This window comes from Lampris incognitus, chromosome 4 (assembly GCF_029633865.1).
Source record: "Lampris incognitus isolate fLamInc1 chromosome 4, fLamInc1.hap2, whole genome shotgun sequence".
NCBI lineage: Eukaryota > Metazoa > Chordata > Actinopteri > Lampriformes > Lampridae > Lampris > Lampris incognitus.
In genome coordinates, this window is record NC_079214.1 from 26,063,206 (window position 1) to 26,087,598 (window position 24,393).

The following is a 24,393-nucleotide window of genomic DNA, read 5'->3' on the forward strand; positions in this document are numbered from 1 at the left end:
AACAGTTGCGATATTGAAGGTTTGCAGGTTTGTATCCCTGTGAGTCACTGTCATCCAGAAACCCCTGGACATATACATGCACCTTCACAAGAAGCATGTGCTGTGGCCCGGACCCGTCCCACACCCGAAACTTTCATCTGGCCAACATACTGTATGGACTGATGGCACTTGGGTGGTCTGCTCCCGTTTGCCAGATCTGGGCCAGAACCAAGCCTTAGCAATGCCGCATGTACCACATATATTAACCAAAGGTGGCCCATATTTTTTTTGTGATATTTGGGCCATATTCACCGTTTACCACATGGGCCACTTCAGGTTCACATCCAGATTACATGTTGCCGAGAGCACCGCATCTTTGCCAAAAAAGGCTCACATTTGATTTGGCATATTTGGGCCATATTTGCTATTATACATGTGGGCCACTTCAGGCTCACATCCATTTTGTCAGGGCCAGAAAAAGGCCATCAGTGCCGCATCATTGCCTGAAGTGGCCCACATCCGGATACTATCTTGGTTAGAATACACTTTTTGCATTTGATGGGGCCATGCCTCATGCAGGAATGTCCCTACATGTCCAGTGGTTAAGCGGACCTGTAAAATAACTTTTGTTTCTAGGAATAGGCACCGCTATATGTGTTTAAGCTATACACCACTTCCCTTTCCTGTGGAGAGTGACCAATCTAAGGTGTGCACGATTTTGTGTTGGCATGTGTATATGTGTGTGTGTGTGTGTGTGTGTGTGTGTGTGTGTGTGTGTGTGTGCGTGCATGCTTATGTATGGTGTGATCCGTCACCACAGTGAGTGTAAGTCACTCTCTGCCCAGCTTTGATGAGATCCAGATGGAGACATTCAGTGGAAGTGCCCGCACAGCTAACCATTATGGTTCCTGAAATGTTCTGCATTTTTTTTCCTTTTCCTTTATCTCTAAGACTCTTGTGATCTATGTTTTGTACAACACCAAATGCCATGCATTTACAGGATGAATCACTGCTTGCAAGTTGTATATTCTCTGTACCACTGTTAAATTTGGCAATAATTTTCAATTTGGTTTTATTCGCTTGGTCTAGTCAGAAAGGCACGAACTGAGGAAGCCTCTTGGATTAGAGGCGAAAAGTCTTCACGGATATATACCAAGTCCAGTTGCACTTGATTCAACTCCTTTGGATAACCATGACCTGGATGAATGAGAACATTCACAGACATGGTTTTATTCGTCTTTTCCAGAAACCTGTAATTAGTTTAGACTTATTTTTAGTACGTTAGTTTTAGTCTATGGAATTGGAATTTAATTTGAATTTTAGTCCAGTTTTAGTCACTGTTGTTTTAGTCACAATTTAGCCAGAAGACTTCGTGTTGTCTTTAGGATACTGTTTAAGGTGTTTTTACTCGACCAACTACTATTAACTGCTACTATTAGCAGCTAAACTGAATTTAATTTGACTCTGATCACGGGCACGAGCCATGCCAGCGCAATGGGATCAACTCAGATTAGATCACGATCATCTTTCGTCTAATGACAAGGATGAACTAACACCAGGGTTCGAGTTATAATCTGAGTTTTGTGTGTGGGGGGGCGTCTCTAAAATAACGAACGTTAGGGGCGGAGATAAAATAAATAAAATAAATAATATCCTAGCGGGTGTGCTTTGAGAGAGAGAGAGAGAGAGAGAGAGAGGTCCAACACTTTCAACACACACACACACACACACACACACACACACAGCAGACCACTACTTGAAACAATTGTATCAAGTAAATTGCAACGACCTGACACTGCCTGGGATGTCTGCAATATTGCAACAACAAAATTTCAATAGCCTGAAATATGCCAACCCAGGCCCAGCGCCAGGATAAAACATAACAAACAGTATACTTGCTATTAATAGTATAAAGATAATGTTGGCTTACAGACGTGTTCCCTTGTTTACATGCGCCAAATGTGCGTGCGCAGGTTGTGAGGCAAAAAGGGGCCACGAGTCTTGTGTTACGTTCATTTCGAAGAGATCATCACGGAGAAATCGATTTAAAGCGAAACGAAATGCCTCACGGTTGCACTGTCGGTTGTACAAATCGTGAAGATGGTAAAAACAAGCATCTGCATTTTTATCGCATGCCAAAAGGGAAAACTCAAATCGAAAAACGACTAAGACAGGCTTGGATTCATGCGATCCTCCGGGAGGACTGGAAGACGTGGTCAGAGGAGCAAATATCAAACGGGAAGATTTGCGGAGGACATTTCATATCTGGTATATGTATCCGTTTCTTACACAAATATAAGTACTATTGTGACTGAACATAAATAAATAACAGCTCTAAATGTGATACTGTCCTAGTAGAGCAACTGCCAAACCAAAGTTTGAGTTGTTAATACTTAGCCTTCCTCAAATTTGACGATTCCATCAGCTTTCTTGTGTCATGATGTTTGAGGTCATAATTTGACTCCAGCCTCGATTTCATAACCGTACAAACAATTAAACTTTTGTTGAAAACAAACAATGCAACCGTACAACCAATTAAACTACGAGGGCTTACCTTTGATTTGATGAAGCAACACTTGTTTTCCTTCGATAACGGATGGTAAAAGCAGTCTTGGACATATCCACCAACAAAGTAATCGTATGCTTCTTAAGACTTGTATGCCTTCATTGATTCTTTAGTAAATATACTTGGTGTGTCTATGAGGTATTCAGTCACATCGCTCCAGCCGATGTTTGGCAACTTGTGATATCACTTGTTCACTTGAGCTTCAGCAAGCATAAACGGATCGGGAAGTTTTTCTCCAGTGCTTCGCGTAAGTTTCGACTCGTAATGCTTTCTGCCTTCCTTGCCTAGACCTTCAACATATTCTGAGATTTCCATTTTCTCACATTTCTAACTTTTCTCCGTTTTATACGCTTTCATAGGTACGCACGCTGTTTCTCGGCCATGTTTTGCTACACGTTCTGCGCGCGCCTCTTGTTTTCGACGCAGCTTTTACGTCATGTGATTCTTCAGAACAGGGGCGTCATGTTTGTTTTGAAAAGGGCTGGGGACATTTACCATGAGCACCAGTGAGTTTTGAAAAGTGCTGGGGACTGTGACGGGTTCGACATGTTCACACCTGTTTTCAGTGGGCCGGCCACATAATGTCGATCGAGGGATGTACACGGCCTTTAAAAGCTACACCTTTTATGTGTTACGATGCTGTCACGTCAACCTGCTTAGCCTAAATGGACGACGTAGTCTACATAATGGTGCGCCATTCATTCTAGTGTTTTGCAAGTCACTGTCATGTAAAAAATAAAAAGTTTATGAAATCCACATAACCAACACGTTTAAGTCTGTCAAGCACACCAGCATGCTTCCCAAATACTGGAACCTTAGACCTATGGGCATCGCTATCCAAAGCCATAGCTGCAGCACATTAAAAACAAGCAATGTTGACATCAGTGCCAATAAGAACAACGTTGCCACTGGTGGCGCTCATCCACCGTCAGCTCCCCAAACACGATGACATTAGACACTGTACTGGTCTCGGAGGATCTGAGCAATAACCCAACTATCCAGTCAGCTAAACTCTTCGGCAATCAATCATTTCAGCAGGCGGAATGAAGTTTATGATGTTTACTTGCCAAAAGGTGAAACTGAAATATACAAACACAATATAACACTGCAGTTATAAAATTGAAGGTACTACAAAGTAAGTACACAAAACGAACACGTAAGACATATCAAAAGGTACAAATAAGAGTGCCTCAGTGCACGAAATAAGAGTTGTAGACTAGCCAATATACAGATACTAGGTATAACGTAGCATACGACTAGCAAAGGGGAACATGCTAACACATAGCAAGCTAGCACAAACCAACACGGCATAACATACTACAGATAAAATTAAAAAATGAATGGGATAGACTTTGTAATGCTGTAGTAAATATAGGCCACATAAACTGAAATACTTACAAACATTGCGTGTATCAAGACGTAAGAATCAAGGGTGGCGGATAACCTTTTGCGGCACACACAATGCACTGGTAAGATGGTACATAGACATATAAAGAGTAGACGCCGCATTGGCTGTTGGGGCTCGAGAAATACGGCCGCCATCTTGGACCGGTCATCCTACGAGTTGCCTAGCAGCGGAATACACGACTGAGGAAAGATGCCAGAACACTGTTCAGCATATTCCTGCTCCAATCGACGGACCGTCGAAAACAGGGCTCGGGGGATTACTTTTCACAAGTAAGATTGAACATCACTATTGGTTGTATTTTGTGAATATAATATTACTGTACTGTATTTATGTCCAACAGCAAAATCGTAGCCAGCTAGCTAGGCTATGCTCAGTGCCGGTGTTCACCCGGCTATGAACTGAGACTTTATAAGTCATATTCCATAACACTGACTTTACAACTGACAACAGAATGCTATTGTACAAATAAAACAATATTAACGTTACTGGTATTATATTGACCAGCGAATTTTACACAGGTGGCACAGACTGTACTATTCACATGTAATCCATCCTAACAACAGTAAGATAGGGGAGAACCGGGCCGAAAGTAACACGCCGCGAAATTAGCACAGAGCTTTTTTCGAAGGAAACAAAACAGGACGTGACGCAATTAAGTCAGTGTGTGTGTGTTTATAAGACCTCTCCCTTCTCCCAAAACACTGGCGCGATACGCAGTTATTTAAAAAAGTTATAGAGCGAAAGCTGTTTTTTCATGCGGCAAGTAAAATTACGTGATCTGAGGTTTTTTTTCGAATTGCGTTTCATTCTTAGAAGTTCCGGTAAATGACTTTATGTTGCTTTGTTAGCACATTTACTGTCTCGATGACAGAATAGTTTTAAATCGACAGGCTAGCACAGTTAATATGCTAGCCAGGCTCAATGGAGAGGTGACCTGAGAGGGTCGAACGTACCAGCGAGGGGAGGGACGAAAGTAACGTAAATGATTTCCCTAGCAAGCTGCAAGTTAATGTATTTTATTGTATTATACTTACAGAATAGTACAGTTAAGGTCATTCTTTTCAGCCTACATAGCCAATTGTTTTTAATTATTTGAGGACTTACTTTGCTTACGCCTTCACACAAACTGCAATTCTCCAAATGACGACAAAGGCCAATAAGTTCCACGTGATGGCGGTGTGCGCATGAAGGTTAGCGCAAAAGCAATTGGTGAATTAAAAGAAATGAACAAAAGCGCGAATGGCTGATTCAAATATAATAACCAACCTCTATCACTGACGTTTTTGTGAAAATGTTGAAAAAATACGAGGCTTGTATCAAAATTGCGTTACACAACATTGACACATTGACGCTAAGAATATTTATTAGTCTATGAAACTCAAAATATTGCCTTGATGAATTGGCACAGATGTTAAATTGGGTCTGCAAGATTGGTTGATAAAGGTAAACGTGATCAGAATACAAAACCATAATTATACGATGCATCTTACGCTTTATGACAGCCGCTACTTTCGCACCGCAGCAGTGCTACTTTGGTCCCGCAAGGGAGGTGCGAAAGTACCATCGCGCAAGTTGTGTTCTCCGTCTGTTTATGTCCAGATCATTTAACTGAGAAACATATGAAAAGTTGCTTCTGAAAGGGGACACATGTATGTTGTTTCTGATAAAATAGGGCATCTATTACTGTCACCATACCGGAGTAAACTCAGAAAAAGTAAAAATGGTACTTTCGGCCCAGTTCTCCTACCTCTCATGTCTCATACCCACCTCACTTACTTAAAAATACAGAACATCTGACTGTAGAATAGTTTGCAAACAAACCTACCGTATTCACAATTTCACCAGCTTTGGTTCATTGGCGACAAATATGCATCAAAATAGGAGTTTTGTTGAAGAAAGGTTCTATGAAATTTGAAGGAAAAAAATAAGCGTGACCTCCTTTGTAAAACGTTTTTGTGTAGACTCTCTCAAATCTCCCGTTTTCATTTTGAAGGTTTCCCAAAGACAATGTTTTGAGGAAGAAGTGGGAAGTGTCTTTGAGGAGGGAAGGATTCACTGCAAGTGATTCCTCCGTGCTCTGCTGTGAGCATTTTAAGCAGAGCGATTTTGATAGGACAGGTCAGATTGTCCGACTCAGACATGTAGTTATTCCATCCATCTTCAGCTTCCCGGTTCACCTCCAAAGAGTAGGTGTATCATCATAAGACTATTAGCATTAATAAATGTAAATATTCTATTATCAATTACAGGGCTGGGTGAGATATTCATCCCTGTATATATATATATTCTTTTCAAGTATTATACTTCTTCATTTTAGCCGGAAAGGGAAAGGACTACGTCTACCTCCAGAAGAGCTGAAGAGAGCCTGTCCGTGGCCTCTCAGGATGCCCCAGAACCTGCAGCCTCACACCCACAACCTCAGCCTAATGATGTGAGTTTCTACTTTAAACATCATATCATAATGGTCCTGGACATATTCAAATCTCACTTGTTTGCTGCCACTCATATTAAACACACTCACAAATGAACCCATACACACAATTAAAGACATGTTGAACATGTATTCCTGACACACACACACACACACACACACACACACACACACACACACACACACACACACACACACGGTGCTGGCATTGGCTTTAACAGGTGATGACTATAAGAAAGAATGTGGGCCATACACTAGTGGTGTCAAAGTGATGTGTGTGAAGTGAAACATCACTCAAACTATGTTCATCCCTCTTTCTACTAGGATCATGCCTATGCCTTTCCTGCTTCTTCTACTCCTCTGAAGACCAGACTTAATGAAGCCTTGGCAAGAGTGGAAAGTCTGGAGCGAGAGAAGAAGAATGCCATAGCCAGAGAAAAGAGGGCAAAGACCACAGTGAAAAGTCTTTTGGGGGATTTGAGAGAAAAGAACCTCATTAATGAAGAGCTCAATGAGAGGCTTGAATTCTACTCAGGTAAGACGAAGTTAGCGCTTTGAAATTCATGTACATGTTATTCTTACACTCTTTATTAAACTCCTTAGTTATTATCTGAAGGGGACTTATTAATTTTTGCTCATAAAATTTCAGATCTTCAAGTAGACTTCATGGCAAAACAGTTCTCTTTCAAGGGTTTTAGGGGTTTCATGTCAAACTTTAATTAGCAACTTTTATTTTTTCCCGTACGATGTTATGCTACATTGTTTATATATTTATCTCTCTTTAAAATATATATGTATATCTGTATTTTTTTTTATTATTACATCATACTCTTGAATATAATTACGATATTATTACAGTATTATACCACTTTATCATACACACACACACACACACTGTATACTTCCTACCCTCACATGTAAATATTTTGTGTTATTGTCAGTGTTTACGTTTGTCCATTGTGTGTAATGTACTGGTCACCTATGTAAGCAACTTTGTACATGTGTAAATATGGTTTGGGGCGGGGATTTATATATATTTTAATTTTCTCTGATATACAACATATATTGTTGTTACATATACTGTAGATATATAATGTGTTCATAAATTGTTTATATATTTATATAGCCTAATCATATATTGTTTCTTCAACTTATTAAAATAGCTGACTTTACTGCCACTATCTGCTTCTGCCTCTCTATCATATTTTAGCGTGTGTGTGTGTGTGTATATATATATATATATTTATACTGAGTGTTTTGCTAAATACCGTATTGTTCCGAATATAAGACGACCCTGATTATAAGACGACCCCCCCTTTTTCAAGACTCATTTTTGGAAAAATACTTTTTGAAGAGCAAATATTGGTTTTATAAAGAAAAACATTATATTTGAAAATAATGATAATAAAAACACATTGAATAAAACAAGGTAGTCTGTTTAACAGCTTTTAAATAAAATTGTTTTCAATATATTTTAGATGAAATTGTCACATTTAAATAAAAAAATGTAAATACATTTGTAAATGAATGACTTATGGTATCTAAATAGCATACAAATGAAAATAAACTGTAGTCTATTGAGACTATCCATCTCATAGTGAAAAAATAACCATTTCAACATTTCAATAACTGCATTAACCATCGAAGTGGTCTAATTTTAGAACGGTCTTGAAACAAATCTGACTGAGTGAGAATGTACACTCACCGGCCACTTTATTAGGCACACCTGTCCGACTGCTCGTTAACACAAATTTCTAATCAGCCAATCACATGGCAGCAACTCAATGCATTTAGGCATGTAGACATGGTCAAGACGATCTGCTGCAGTTCAAACCGAGCATCAGAATGGGGAAGAAAGGTGATTTAATTGACTTTGAACGTGGCATGGTTGTTGGTGCCAGACGGGCTGGTCTGAGTATTTCAGAAACTGCTGATCTACTGGGATTTTCACGCACAACCATCTCTAGGGTTTACAGAGAATGGTCCGAAAAAGAGAAAATATCCAGTGAGCGGCAGTTCTGTGGGCGAAAATGCCTTGTTGATGCCAGAGGTCAGAGGAGAATGGCCAGACTGGTTCGAGCTGATAGAAAGGCAACAGTAACTCTAATAACCACTCATTACAACCGAGGTATGCAGAAGAGCATCTCTGAACGCACAACATGTCGAACCTTGAGGCAGATGGGCTACAGCAGCAGAAGACCACACCGGGTGCCACTCCTGTCAGCTAAGAACAGGAAACTGAGGCTACAATTCACACAGGCTCACCAAAATTGGACAATAGAAGATTGGAAAAACGTTGCCTGGTCTGATGAGTCTCGATTTCTGCTGCGACATTCGGATGGTAGGGTCAGAATTTGGCGTCAACAACATGAAAGCATGGATCCATCCTGCCTTGTATCAACGGTTCAGGTTTGTGGTGGTGGTGTAATGGTGTGGGGGATATTTTCTTGGCACACTTTGGGCCCCTTAGTACCAATTGAGCATCGTGTCAACGCCACAGCCTACCTGAGTATTGTTGCTGACCATGTCCATCCCTTTATGACCACAGTGTTCCCATCTTCTGATGGCTACTTCCAGCAGGATAACGCGCCATGTCATAAAGCTCGAATCATCTCAGACTGGTTTCTTGAACATGACAATGAGTTCACTGTACTCAAATGGCCTCCACAGTCACCAGATCTCAATCCAATAGAGCACCTTTGGGATGTGGTGGACAGGGAGATTCGCATCATGGATGTGCAGCCGACAAATCTGCAGCAACTGCGTGATGCTATCATGTCAATATGGACCAAACTCTCTGAGGAATGTTTCCAGTACCTTGTTGAATCTATGCCACGAAGGATTAAGGCAGTTCTGAAGGCAAAAGGGGGTCCAACCTGGTACTAGCAAGGTGTACCTAATAAAGTAGCCAGTGAGTGTATATTGACATTCAAAAGTCTAGACCTCGAATGTAAGACGACCCCCACTTTTTCATACGTATTTCCAGGGTAAAAACCCCGTCTTATATTCAGAACAATACGGTAGCTACCTATCATACATCACATATATCATATATCAGAATATTCTATTACTGTTAAGCCAACTATGAATATTAAAATACGTCAAACCATGTGTCCTGTATCATAGCTACATGTATGACGTTTTCAGCAACAAAAAAGGTGTGGAAATCAGTTTGGTATTCAGCGAGTTATGATTGATTAACTGCGCTGACAGTTCATTGTGCCTGCCAAACACATTACACTGAGTGGAGCGGGTGACCGGTCCAAGATGGCGGCCCCACGGCTCGTCAGCGCCAATAGGCTGTAGCGGTCGATGCGGCGTCTACTCTTTATATGTCTATGAGATGGTATAACACTTCCTGAATACAATTTGCCGGTCGCGAAGGAAGTACTTCAAAATAAAAGTCCGTCGACAGACTAAAGGTCTCAACTTAAACAATGACTAACGGAGTCCAGAACAGACACCAATAGCTAAGTGCAAATACAGTCCCTTTCCCAGAGGCGAATGCAAGCAAAGGACCGAGTAACTTAAGGTTCGGGATACCAAAATTATCAGTGTTATTTTTACTATCCCTATGTTCCAATATGAAAATCGCCTAGCCTTGCTATACGCAACGGTCTGTGACTGTACACTAAATAGCGATATATTTTCTAATTGTTGCATGTAACACACACCCAGTTACGTTAGCTATCTACCACCAGCTACTCCCAGTTGCCTGTAGAGTTTAGCAGCTAATAGCTAGCATTGAAATAATCCCAACAGTTGAGGAAATACAAACCGAATTTAGCTAACAGCAGCAACGTTAACCTGTCTCACCTTTATGTAGCCCGTTACCACACAGGACACACTTACTTCCGGGGTTCTTGTAGCTTTAATTTTATTGTTTAAACCTTCGAATGCAGATCGTTTTACTGAGTGCATAAATTCCTGTGTCTTTCGAGCAAACAGCTCATAAATGTTCACAGATGTGGCAAGTTTAACAGAAAAGATTTTAAAAGGAAAAGAATAAATACAAAATACAACATACGGTGCAAAATACGGCAGTGGACTATGTATGTTAAACAGGGTTTAACAAAGACATGTGGAACTTCCTGAAGATCGCGCAACTTCTCACGCTGTCAGTTACCTTTAAACAGAATTAAAATGCATATAAAACCTTTACATTTCCCTTACTACCCAAATACAATGGCATGGTGTGGCTTTATGCACACCAACATTACCTTGTCATGCCTGCAATGGCGAACAGTGGTCGACGGCTCGCGCCCAAAATCACCGAACATCAACTCCAGTAGCGTCTAAATCAAACCATCTTGTCAAATTACCGACATATAATATTGTTTGGAATAATGTTACAGGTATATTTCACAAGATATTAACCCCTACTTACTACGGAGTCAGAGCACCGTCACACCGCAATCTTCAGGTGCTTCACACAAGAAAAAAAGAAAGAATACCCAAGATGCACTTGGATAACTTGCAGAAAGAGTACCCAAGATGCACTTGGATGACTTGCACGGAGTTACAATAAAAGTCCGTAACACTGCCACTTACTGGTCAAAACATGCAATGACATTTTACATGGCTTGACAGTGTAACAATTACATATATTAACAGTTAAACTATACTAAATTTAAGTGGAAAATCATTTAACATATTTAACAGATTTACCACCCGGCTACATTTAAATGGTCCTCTAAAAATTATCCATGTAGCACGGCGTTCTTTTGTGTCCATAGTTATTTTCATAATATGTTGCTTGATTACCTTCCGAAAGTAATGCGCTTTTCAGACGCAGACTAAAGTAAATGGCTGGCTTCCGTGTGTGTTTTTAGGGTCATCTCATCAAAGGTCATGAGTACAATTCCACCAATCACGGAATTGACGTAAAATCATAAAATATGTGAATTAAGTCAACATTACCACTACACTACCATCATCTGACCAAATTCATGAAAAAAGTAACGGTCACAAATAAAAACTTTTTTTTGACAAAAACTGACAATCTACAATCAGCCATTCAGAGGAACTCATGCCCATTACAAAAAAAACCCACAACCCCCCCCCCCCCCCGCTTAACCCTTAACGTAGTTCTGTGTGTTGTGGCTACTACTACCATTGCTGTGCATCATGTCCAAAAGAAAAAAAGGACGTGGTATCAGAGCATTTTTCACAAAGCAGAGATGTACTGTGAGTAACATGTGCCAGCTTAGCAAAAATTTGCTATAACTTGCAACACTATTAGCTAAGCTATCTGCTTTTGCGTTGACCAACGCGTTAACATCAAGCAGTTCAGTGGGCCACTTCTCAATGAATGAACTGAAGCATACAATTCACTTCAACAATTTTCAACATTTCAATTTCATTGAGTTGATCGTAGTTAATTGCCCTTATCTGACTGTGAGCACCAACTTTTGTGGAGTGGTTGAAGAGATTCAATGGTATTAATTAGGCTAATTTATATCAAATTAGAAGTAAGCTCGTTTTCTAAGGATCCTTTATAAACATCTGTTACGGCCCTAGTGCCGCGTGTCTGTAATTTTCCCTCTCCAGGTAATGCTCTGCCTCCCGTGGAACTGCTGATTGAGCCCAGGTGACCCCACTTCCTCATCAGCTGGGTATATACCTTGGAGAGAGACACCCAACAGGGCCAGTGGGCCATTGTTGGCAGCTAGAGTGAGAGAGACGGCCAGTGGGCCATTGTTGCCAACCAGAGAGCAAGCTCTTGTGTCTATACTCCTTGAGAAGGAGAGTGAAACCTATTAGTGTTCTTGTTTCTTTCGGTTTGATTGGATCTGAGTTTGTTTTGTTAAAGCCTGGTTAGTTAAGAGCCAGCATCTTTAGTTGCCTGTTTATTCTATAGTTTGACTAAAAGTTCGTTTTGTTAATAAATCTGTTTTTACATCTGGTTCCGCCTCCCACCTTTCTTATTCCCCCGGGACACTTTTATTTTCTTTACTTCCCCTCATCCCGTGGACCTTTAACGGGGAACGTAACATCAGTGCAAGCTATTTGTTTTTACATAGAAGAAAATATCAGGAACATAACACAAAAGCTCAACTTACCCATGTCTGCTTTCCCTTGATCCACGATGCAGCCAAAAAATCACCACATTGATGAAGAAAGAAGCGTTTTTCCCCGTTAAGGTTCCGTTGATTTTCGATTTGAACTTGAATCTGTTAACGGGTCTCACGCGCTGCTGAATACCAAATGCACAGCAGCAACATAGGTGTGTAGAAGATAAGCGCTCAATAATATTTTGTTTTGATTTAGATTTACCTGGATCACAGTGATTTTAGATAACCCTGCCACTGAGGCTGCACAAGCCAGTGCATTCTTAGCGCCGGTCCCAAGCCCGGACAAATGGGGAGGGTTGCGTCAGGAATGGCATCCGGCGTAAAATCTTTGCCAAACCAAATATGCGGATCATAAATAAGATTTCTATACCGGATCGGTCGAGGCCCGGGTTACCAACGACCGCCACCGGCACTGTTAACCAGCAGGGTGCCGGTGGAAACTATGCTACTGTTGGGCGAAGGAGAGGGGGAAAGCATGTCCAGAGGCAGCGAGAGAGGAGGAAGGGTAGGAGTGTGGAGGTGAGAGTCAGAACTCTGAATGTTGGCACTATGAATGGTAAAGGGAGAGAGCTGGCTGATATGATGGAAAGAAGAAAGGTAGGCATACTGTGTGTGCAAGAGACCAGGTGGAAGGGGAGTAAGGCCAGGAGTATCGGAAGTGGGTTCAAACTCTTCTACCATGGTACGAATGGGAAGAGAAATGGGGTAGGATTAATTCTGAAGGAAGAGTATGTCAAGAGCGTGCTGGAGGTGAAGAGAGTGTCGGACAGAGTGATGAGTATGAAGCTGGAAATTGAAGGTGTATTGCTGAATGTTATCAGCGCATATGCCCCGAAAGTTGGGTGTGAGATGGACGAGAAAGAAGAATTCTGGAGTGAGTTGGACGACGTGGAGGAGAGGGTACCCAAGGAGGAGAGAGTGGTGATTCGGACTTCAATGGACATGTTGGTGAAGGGAACTGAGGTGATGAGAAGGTATGGAGTTAAGGAGAGAAATGTGGAAGGACAGATGGTGGTCGATTTTGGGAAAAGGATGGAAATGGCTGTGGTGAATACGCATTTCAAGAAGAGGGCAGAATACAGGGTGACGAACAAGAGTGGAGGAACGAGCACACAGGTGGACTATATCTTATGTAGAAGGCGCGGTCTAAAAGGGATTGGAGACTGCAAGGTGGTGACAGGGGAGAACGTAGCTAGGCAGCATCGGATTGTGGTCTGTAGGATGACTTTGGAGACCAAGAAGAGGAAGCGAGTGAAGACACAGCCGAAGATCAAATGGTGGAAGTTGAAGAAGAAAGACTGCTGTGTGGAGTTCAGGCAGGAGTTAAGACAGGCACTGGGTGGTAGTGAAGAGTTGCCAGATGGCTCAGCAACCACTGCAGAAATAGTGAGGGAGACAGCTAGGAAAGTACTTGGTGTGTCATCAGGACAGAGGAAGGAAGACAATGAGACTTGGTGGTGGAATGAGGAAGTACAGCAAAGTATACAGACGAAGAGGCTGGCAGAAGTGGGATAGTCAGAGAGATGAAGCAAGTAGACAGGAATACAAGGAGATGCAGCATAAAGCGAAGAGAGAGGTGGCAAAGGAAAAGGTGTATGGTGAGTTGTATGACAGGTTAGACACTAAGGAAGGAGAAAAGGACTTGTACCGATTGCCTAGACATAGGGACCGAGCTGCGAAGGATGTGCAGCAAGTTAGGGTGATCAAAGATAGAGATGGAAATGTGCTGACAAGCGAGGAGAGTGTGCTGAGAAGGTGGAAGGAGTACTTTGAGGATCTGATGAATGAGGAAAGTGAGAGAGAGAGAAGGTTGGATGATGTAGGGATAATGAATCAGGAAGTTCAGTGGATTAGCAAGGAGGAAGTGATGGCAGCTATGAAGAGGATGAAGAGTGGAAAGGCAGTTGGTCCTTGATGACATACCTGTGGAGGCATGGAGATGTTTAGGAGAGATGGCATTGGGGTTTTTAAACTAGATTGTTTAACACAATCTTGGAAAGTGAGAGGATGCCTGAGAGGTGGAGAAGAAGCATACTGGTACCGATTTTCAATAACAAGGGCGATGTGCAGAACTGTATCAACTACAGAGGTATAAAATTGATCAGTCACAGCATGAAGATTTGGGAAAGAGTAAAAGAAGCTAGGTTAAGAGGAGAGGTGACGTTTAGTGAGCAGCAGTATAGTTTCATGCCACGAAAGAGCACCACAGATGTGATGTTTGCTTTGAGAATGTTGATTGAGAAGTATACAGAAGGCCAGAAAGAGTTGCATTGTGTCTTTGTAGATTTAGAGAAAGCATATGACAGGGTGCCGAGAGAGGAGGTGTGGTATTGTATGAAGAAGTCGGGAGTTGCAGAGAAGTATGTAGGAGTGGTGCAAGATATGTATGAGGGAAGTGTGACAATGGCGAGGTGTGCGGTTGGAATGACAGATGGGTTCAAGGTGGAGGTGGAATTACATCAAGGATTGGCTCTGAGCCCTTTCTTGTTTGCAATGGTGATGAACAGGTTGACGCACAAGATCAGGCAGGAGTCTCCATGGATGATGATGTTCGCGGATGACATTGTGATCTGTAGCAAGAGTAGGGTGCAGATTGAGGAGAGCCTGGAGAGGTGGAGGTATGCACTGGAGAGAAGAGGAATGAAAGTCAGTAGGAGCAAGACGGAATACCTATGCGTGAATGAGAGGGAGGACAGTGGAATGGTCAGGATGCAAGGAGTGGAGGTGACGAAGGCATATGAGTTTAAATACTCGGGGTCAACTGTCCAAAGTAACGGGGAGTGCAGGAGAGAGTTGAAGAAGTGAGTGCAGGCAGGGTGGAGTGGGTGGAGAAGAATGTCAGGAGTGATTTGCGACAGAAGGGTACCAGCAAAATTTAAAGGGAAGGTTTACAAGATGGTTGTGAGACCAGCTATGCTATATGGTTTGGAGACAGTGGCACTGACGAAAAGACAGGAGGCGGAGCTGGAGGTGGCAGAGTTGAAGATGTTAAGATTTTCACTGAGAGTAACGAAGAAGGACAGGATTAGGAATGATTATATTAGAGGGACCGCTCAAGTTGGACGGTTTGGAGACAAAGCAAGATTGAGATGGCTTGGACATGTGTGGAGGAGAGATGCTGGGTATATTGGGAGAAGGATACTGAATATGGAGCTGCCAGGAAAGAGGAACAGAGGAAGGCCAAAGAGGAGGTTTATGGATGTGGTGAGGGAAGACATGCAGGTGGCTGGTGTGACAGAGGAAGAGAAGAAGACAGGTAGAAATGGAAACGGATGACCCGCTGTGGCGACCCCTAACGGGAGCAGCCGAAAGTAGTAGTAGTAGATAGTGATTTTAGGTATCTCTTTTAATGACAAGCTTTGCACAAACGTATCCCCCCCCCCCCGATACTAAGTTCGATTAACCAAAGGCTTGCAAAAAAAAAAGTGGTGGGGACAAACTGGGCCATGACAAAAATGGTGGGGACATGTCTCCAGCGTAACTGACGCCTATGCTTCCAAATGTGATCAAACCTTTGTGGCTCGCGCGCTCTCAGCAGGCATAGTTACGATACGACAATATTCTACAGCGCACCATTTTGGCTTGGTGGTGAAGTGCAGCCATTCTGTCATTCACGAGAGAATATGGTGCGTTCAGTTCTTTTGGAAAACATGGTTCTTTTATCCTATTTATCTCGTTGACGTAAATAATACTCATTACATTGAAAAATGCATTATTTGTGATTAAAAATGGCTGTTGGTAATATATTAGAGACCCCCACAGATGCACGATTTCACTGCTTTCATAAGCGTTCAGACCCCTCCTAATCTGAACTCAGCTTCCACTGGCTCCCAGAAAACTCGAACCCAGACTAACACAACTTGTATTTTGCAGAATGGTTGTGTGCATTTAATTGCATTGTTTCCCCCAGTTTTCCCTTCTGCAGGTTTTCCGTCCAATTGGGTTACTCCAATATTGGAGTCGTGGGTGAATTCTCAACACTATTGGCTGCCAGTTGTGGGGCTACTTTTTTGGGTAAGCCACAGCAGCGAATACAAAGCTGTCGAAATTAAAATAACAGTTCAAATATATCAGGTCAACGTCGAAATCAGCTATACCAAACAAAGGTGGAAGACCATTGCAAAGTGGAGGGGTTTCTGACAAGGTGGGAGGAGGAGGGGCCATTTTGTGTGTGAGGAGAGTGGGGCTGCAAAATGTGAACATGAGCACATACAGAGAAACAGGAAGAGCAGCAATGATAGGTGACTGAGGGAAATAAGGAAAGAAGTATTACAAAAACTGGATGAGTGAAATAACCACATTCCCACAAACATCTGTAAAACAAATCAGAGTCCACCACAGTGACCTCGCTGCCCATTCTAAAACAGAGTGGCACTCATTTTAGGGCAAAACAATGCCAAGACTGTGTTGAAAGGGTGTCTGGTCCTTATTGCCACATATAGTTTATCTTTCTTCTCCTCCATCCTAACGTCTCTCGTTCCTCCTGCTTCTTGTGCATTTATTAAAAAAAAACAAAAACAAAACTGACCGGTGATACTGGTTTCCCTGGCCGCAAAGCCGTCAGTTAAAGTTACAGTATAATGTAATACAGCTGCATTGCCCCAGGATTTAATTATCTTTTACTACTGCTTGTTGATTCAAAGAATATAGACGACACAGACATTTCTTGGCATTTCTGCATGAGTAATGTGAGAATATGCTAAATTGGTGACATGGCAACATGTATATTTTGGGCTAGTTTCACAGTTTTAGGTGCGGGTTTTGGAGGCTCTTTGGGCTGGAATTACTAATTTGTTGCTAACTGCAAGAAGGACCTGCTACTAGCAAGCATGCTAATGAAGATAGCTGTTATACTTACAAGGTAAAGTCAACTCCATTATGAAAAATAAGTGTAGTAATTACATACATTTCAACAGCTAATGTTAGATGTAATAACAGTAATATAGTCACTCACATGGTTTTGTGAATTGTAGCGAGGACTCTCTCTCTCTCTCTCTGTGCTGTCCTCGGTGTATGTGCTGTATATAACGTGACAGTCAGATAAACGCCCTTTACGTCATCAAGATTGCGCCGCGGATGGTAGCCTCTGTTCTGCGCTCTCGTACTTTTTTCTTTTTTTAAAAAAATTGTTTAGTTTTCAGCGCCCACTCACTGATAACATACAGCAGGGAAGAACTTTTAAGCCTCCAACTGTCCCCTGGAAAAACTGAAAATACTTTATTTTTTACCGGCCTTAACTGAGCATTTTAACGAAAGTCTTGCTGAGCTTTTGCCACTGGTGGAGACGCCGACGGGGTAAGTGAGCCGGCGCGCTCGTTGAACTGCGACAGTGGGGATTCCGAACAGCGCTCCCGTCAATCCACCTGGCGAATGTCCACTCTCTGGCCAACAAGATGGAAAAAACTCGGACTTTTCCAGATCTGCTGCCCTGTGCCTCACGAAAACTTGGCTAAGTGAGCGTATACTGGACAGTACACTTCATCTGCCGCAGTTCCAACTCTTCCGAGGGACCGCGAAGCAGATATGGGGGGGGGGGGGGGGCGGCAACATATGCATCTACATAAGCGAAGGTTGAGGTACGGATGTCAGTGTTGAAGAAATTATGCAGGCCTCACTTAGAGACTTTTTTTATTGACTGTAAACCATTCTATTTACCGCGGGAATTTTCATCATTTATTCTGGTCGACGTCTATATCCCGCCCCAGGCCTGTGTTAAAGAGGCGTTCAAACACCTGGCTGATCAAATTACAAACATGGAGCGCAAATATCTAGACTCCCTTCTCATCCTTGAGGATTTTAATAAAGCAAACCTCAGCCATGAACTGCCAAAATACAGACAGCATGTTAAATGTTCCACCAGGGACAAAAACACTCTGGATCATTGCTACACAATGTTAAAGGACGCCTATTGCTCTGTCACCCGTGCAGCGTTGGGACTCTGATCACTTTATGATTCATCCTATCCCAGCCTACAGGCAGAAACTAAAATCTGCAAATGAGTCAAAACTGGAGCTCCAGGCCTGCCTTTAATGCACAGATTGGATTGTTTTTGAGGCTGCAACTACACGAACTTACTGACACTGTAACATCCTACATCAGCTTTTGTGAGGACACGTGTGTGCCCAACAAAACTTTCTGTACCTCCAATAACAATAAGCTCTGGTTCACAGCAAAGCTCAGGCAGCTTCGTCAGGCCAAAGAGGAAGCCTACAGCGTGGAGATAGGATCCAGTACAACCAAGCCAGAAATACACCCACAAAGGAGATAAGAGTGGCAAAAAGGTGCTATTCTGAAAAGTTGAAAAACAGGTTTTCTGCCAACAACCCAGTATCAGCCTGGAGAGGTTTGAAAGGCATTAACAACTACAGGAGACCATCCCCCACACTGCAGGGAATCATCAACTGGCTGACGATTTAAATAGGTTTTAATGCAGGTTTGCTAATCGCACTTTCACACTCCTCACCCTCTCCGGCCACAACACACAACCAACTGCACCCACTGCCAGCCCCTCTTCCCTCCCCACCGACCCCCTCCCCCACCCCCACTCAGGATCTGTGTTGAGGACGTGCACCAGCTTTCCAGAGACAGAAGACCAGGAAGGCACTAATCTTCAACAGATCATTGGAGCTGTGTGAAGTCCCCTCCTGCTTCAAGAGTTCCATCATCCAGGTCCCCACGAAATCCCGTATCACAGGATTAAATGACTACAGGCCCATTGCCCTAATGTCTGTGGTCATTAAATCCTTCGAGAGACTGGTGTTGGCCCACCTGAAGGAACTTACAGGCCCCCTGCTAGACCCCTTGCAGTTTGCCTACTGAGCAAACAGGTCAATGGATGATGCAGTCAACATGGGCTCTTCCAACACCTCGACTCCCCAGGGACATACACAAGGGTCCTGTTTGAGGACTCCGCATTAAGAGCTGTTGTGTACATGGATAATCATTTACCCAGGTTATTAAACTAGAACGACCGGGATGTCACTCCTATCTAAAATGACCATGGGCGGTCAAAATGGCCAACGTTTTTAAGCTCTTTTTTTCTGTCAAGATAAATACCCAATTGAGATATTAATGCATTGCATATGTTAGTATGTCTGTTAGGAAACGACTGACACCAAAATTAACATTTGAACAACTATAACACTATTTTTAAACAATTTAAACTTCAGAGAGACATGGTTGAACTTGAATAGCAAAATTGAAAAAGTGAAAATATTACCTGAAAAACAAAACGGAAAACACATATTGCTAACCTAACAAACGTAACAAGGCCTATAAAACGTGAAAAAAAGAACTGAAAATTAATGTTGAAACAGTCCCAAATAACGACCGGAACCTAAAAACTATATTCTGTCAAGATAAATATCCAATTGAGATATTAATGTATTACATATTGTAGCGAATTCAAGGGGCAGCCCAGGAACCAACCGACTAAAGGTTCTGTTAACGTAGTCGCCCGTGGTGCAGGAGACTAGGGTTCGCATCCTGGCTGCGGCGGTTCCCGGCTGCCCCACTCAATTCGCTACATTGGTGTCAGAAGTATCGGAAGCGCGTGTGCCCAGAGGCGTGAGGGCGCATATATGCTGAAGCTTGGGGACGTGCTTCCTGAAAGAGGGGGGTAGTGTAACGACCACGGATACTCGCTAGCCCTTGGCTAAGTGGTGTAAAGAATGCTGCCACTGAACTCTGGAGCAGCGGAAACGTGTTCTGTGCGGTGACGAATCACGCTTATCTGTCTGACAGTCTGATGGACGAGTCTTGGTTTGGCGGATGCCAGGAGAACGTTACCTGTCTGATTACATTGTGCCAACTGTAAAGTTTGGTGGAGGAGGGATAATGTTGTGGGATTGTTTTTCAGGGGTTGGGCTTGGCCCCTTAGTTCCAGTGAAGGGAAATCTTAATGCTTCAGCATACCAAGACATTTAGGACAATTCTATGCTTCCAACTTTGTGGGAAGTTGGCGGGGGGGGAGGGGGCTTTTCTGTTCCAGCATGACTGTGCCCCAGCGCATAAAGCAAGGTCCATTAAGACATGTTTGGGTAATTTTGGTGTGGAAGAACTTGACTGGCCCGCACAGAGCCCTGACCTCAACCCCATCGAACACCTCCCCAGTCAGGCAGGCATAAAAAGGCGAATCGGCGTTTGGTATGGTTGTTAAAAAAAAAACTGCACACGGTTCAAACTCTGCTCTCTTAAAAAATTTTTTAAAAAAAACTCGAACACGAGTCTTACCACTCTGCAGACGCTTCCTTTTCTTGCACGCTTATGTTCCGTGGAGCACTTTGGAACCCTGTTTCGAAAAGTGCTATCTACTCATATATTTTCGGAATGTGTGTGTGTGTGTGTGTGGTGTTAGTGTAGATAGCGGGATCGAAAACTAAAGCACTTATGATCCTAATTCTTTTTGGAGGTGGTAGGTATTGTCTCAGAGAGTAAGGGTAAAATCCCAGAAAATTAAAATTATGCATAATTATGCATAAATATGCAAAATATGCATTTTTCTAAAAATGGCTAAAAACCACCTTTCTCGGCATTTCAGATGATTCTGAGCATCTTTGATTTTTTCACCTATATAAAAAAAAATTTCTGGGACAGAAATGTTTTGGCATTATGCAAAATATATACATTTTTGCAAAAATGCACTTATGATCCTAATTTTTTTTTGAGGTGGTAGGTATTGTTCCAGAGAGGACCAGAAAAATAGCAGAAAATTAAAATATAATTATAATAATTATGCAAAATATGCATTTTCTAAAAATGGCTAAAAACCACTTTTCTCGGCATTTCAGATGATTCTGAGCATTTGGGGGGAGGGAGTTGGAGTGTGAGGGGGTTTAGGGGCAGGGGGAAGGCGGTTAGCTGGCAGGAGGAAGAGGAGGGAGATTTAGACGGGTGGATAACCAAACCTCTACATTGTAGCGGGGTTCTTCTAGTATACTAATAAAGTTTATTATTATCTATCCATCCATTATCCAAATCTCTTCTCCTGCTCTCATGGTTGCGGGGATGCTGGAGCTTATTATTATTATTATTATTATTATTATTATTATTATTATTATTATTATTATTATCCTTTCTAACGCTTTTTTTGTCTCGAGCCTGTTCCCTTTTTTATGTTTTTACTTTGATTAATTTCCTAATTATCTATTTCTCTTATACCTAGTATTTTTGCGTTTTTCCTTTGCCAAGGTACATGCGTGTGAATTCTATGTTTGAAACAAATCACAGACCTGTATCTCTTTGCAACTGAGTAAGCCAAGCTTTGATAACTTTTATATCACAAGGAACGCCTCATGTGTGATACATTTTTTAAGTTCTATCGTCCGGCCAACAAAATTACTTTTAGTATTTCAACTGAGTCGGGTCAGTTAAATTCAGTGTAGTGTGTGTGTGTGTGTGTGTGTGGGCCCTGTGATGGCCTGGCGGCCTGTCCAAGGTGTCTCCCCGCCTGCCGCCCAATGACTGCTGGAATAGGCTCCAGCATCCCCGCGACCCTGAGAGCAGGATAAGCGGTTCAGATAATGGATGGATGGAGATACTATCCGACTGAGAATCAACTGGTGACCAGAGGGACCAACGCAGCAAATACCCAATCGCCTACCAACAACTGACTGGTTAAGAATCCAGGCAGGTTTTGACGAAGAATCAGCAAAGATTTCATCGACTTCCAGCATCTGACTTTTACCAAGAATAGCCCAGGCAGGTCCTGTCCAGGGAATGCCACACACAACAAGTAGCGAGATATCAGTGAAGGACAGGCCGCAGACGAAGCCGTTGCCTGGTAACCTCGGCTCCCCTGTGAGTTAACCCTTGTGCGGGAGTAAGCCTTCACGGACAATCACTCGGCCATTAGCTGAACTGGACCATCTCTGCTTGAACGCATTGTCTAAAGTAGGCTCAAATCACATCTGCTGCCCTTTGATAAGAGTTGTGTTGGGTAGTCTAAAATCTTCATTGTAAGCCTCCGAGAGATTTTAATGACTTTTCAACCCTCTGATACCATCACCAAACTAAGTGATAAGCTCTGTTTGTCGTTATTTCATTTACTTGACCTGATTCTGATTTTCCATGTATTCACTTAGTCTTTCATCTATTCATTTACTTGTTCATTCTATTATTGGTATTGTGGTGGTTTCATTGGAGGTAGAAATTTCCCCGATCGTTCGTCCATTTTGGATTGTTTATTAGCCCGAAACCCGCCGTCCACCCTTTTCCTTTTATTTTTTTATGGAGAGTACTACGTGTTTGTAGTTATAAAGTTATGAAGCTTAGTGGTTATTCTTCAATTTGGTGAATGCTGGGTAAGTTAGTCTGCAGATCTCACGTTCGTGTCCCGTCTTATTACATTTTAATTTTGTTCGGTCTCGATTTTTGGTTTGATGTTTTTCCATTAAGGGATGACGTTTAGTTACAGAAAAAATTCCGAAAAACAAGCGCACCCAAACTACAACTCTGTCTGGAGACGCACCAGAGAGAGCCAATCAGTAATGAGCAGGACAGCCCTCCCTCGGCCCGCCCAGTCCACCGGCGCGTAAAACTGACGATGTTGGTGATGGCCGCCAAGCATACAGGATGGAATGCTATGTTTTTGTTTTGTTTTGCTTTGTTTAATTAGCGAGTTATAAAGCTTAGTAACTATTTAAACGGGTTTGTATATCGCTTTGGTCTTACATGTATTTGGCTTCGCTGTGTCTTATTCTATGTTTAATTTGTTTTATGGTTTATTGAAAAGTTCCGGTCTCGGCCTTCGATTTGACACATGTAAGGAGGGTGGGGCTTTGCGATGTCGAGTTGTTGGTCTTAGAAAATGTATTTCTTCTCATCTAGTTCCCAGGGGTTAATTTTCTTGAATCTAATATTTATTTAATTTTAATCGGTCTTTTGATGAAAGGTTCGTATATTATGATGGCTTCATTGGAAGTAGAATTTTCTTTGATCGTTATGTCTTTCGTCCATTTTGGATTGCTTATTAGTCCGAAACCCGCCGTTCACCCATTTCCTTTTATTTTTTACGGAGAGTATTACGTGTTTGTAGCTATAGTGTTATAAAGCTTAGTGGTTATTCTTCAATAAGCCCTGTGATGGTCTGGCGGCCTGTCCAGGGTGTCTCCCCTCCTGCCGCCCAATGATTGGTGGGATAGGCTTCAGTATCCCGCGATCCTGGGTAAGAAAAAGCGGTTTGGATAATGGATGGATGGCTAAATATCTGTTACTGAAAGTCGCTGCCTGTGCGTTTCTCTGAAGCGAAGATAGAACTCACTGTAATAGAGAATTTACAACTTCAGATCTGAAACGGATTAATTTGGTTTGTCAAGTTCCTACGAAAGCAGGCGATGCTCCAAAATTTATAATGAGAACATTAATAATATTGTAGCCATCTATTGCTACAAAATTCACATTATTCGTGTTAGCTAACTTAATATTAACTTAGTGCGTTAAGTATTAACAGTGACAGTGAAATACAAAATTGGGCTTTATTTACCATAATAAGCTATTACTATTGTGTTAGTGTGCTATCTTAATGTGTTTATTCCAGGAACGCCAGAAGGAAATTAACATGAGCCTTTTGTCTAAATCTGGCATGTTTACACCATATTACAGTGGTATTGGTTGATATGTAATATTACTGCTACTGCCATTTCAGTGTATAGCATCATGATCAACAGAGATTCATTGGAATGATTAAATGTTAATTCTCTCCCCTCCACAGAAATGTATTCTTCTGACAGCTGGGACCATGCTGCACCCACACAATACCAAACAAGTGAGTACAATTTTTTTTTTCTCTAATTATCATAAGACACTATAACAGACTGTTTTGGATTGTTGCGGATATAATTCTATTCTCTATTTCTATATCAGGAGAATACTGCAGTCATATTAACATATGGTAGCTAGCTAGTCAGGGTTTTCCAGCTTATACTTTTTGTCACTA

The 24,393-nt window shown here is 42.1% G+C and overlaps 1 protein-coding gene across 1 annotated transcript; it reads left to right on the forward strand.

The window, feature by feature from the left end:
• Positions 1–4,142: 4,142 nt before the first annotated feature.
• On the forward strand, positions 4,143–24,072 carry LOC130112005 (THAP domain-containing protein 6-like). Its single transcript, XM_056279314.1, has 6 exons — positions 4,143–4,222; positions 5,947–6,139; positions 6,271–6,384; positions 6,709–6,919; positions 7,034–7,053; positions 23,995–24,072. The coding sequence occupies exons 1-6, from the start codon at positions 4,143–4,145 to the stop codon at positions 24,070–24,072; spliced, it is 696 nt and encodes a 231-aa protein (XP_056135289.1).
• Positions 24,073–24,393: the final 321 nt, after the last annotated feature.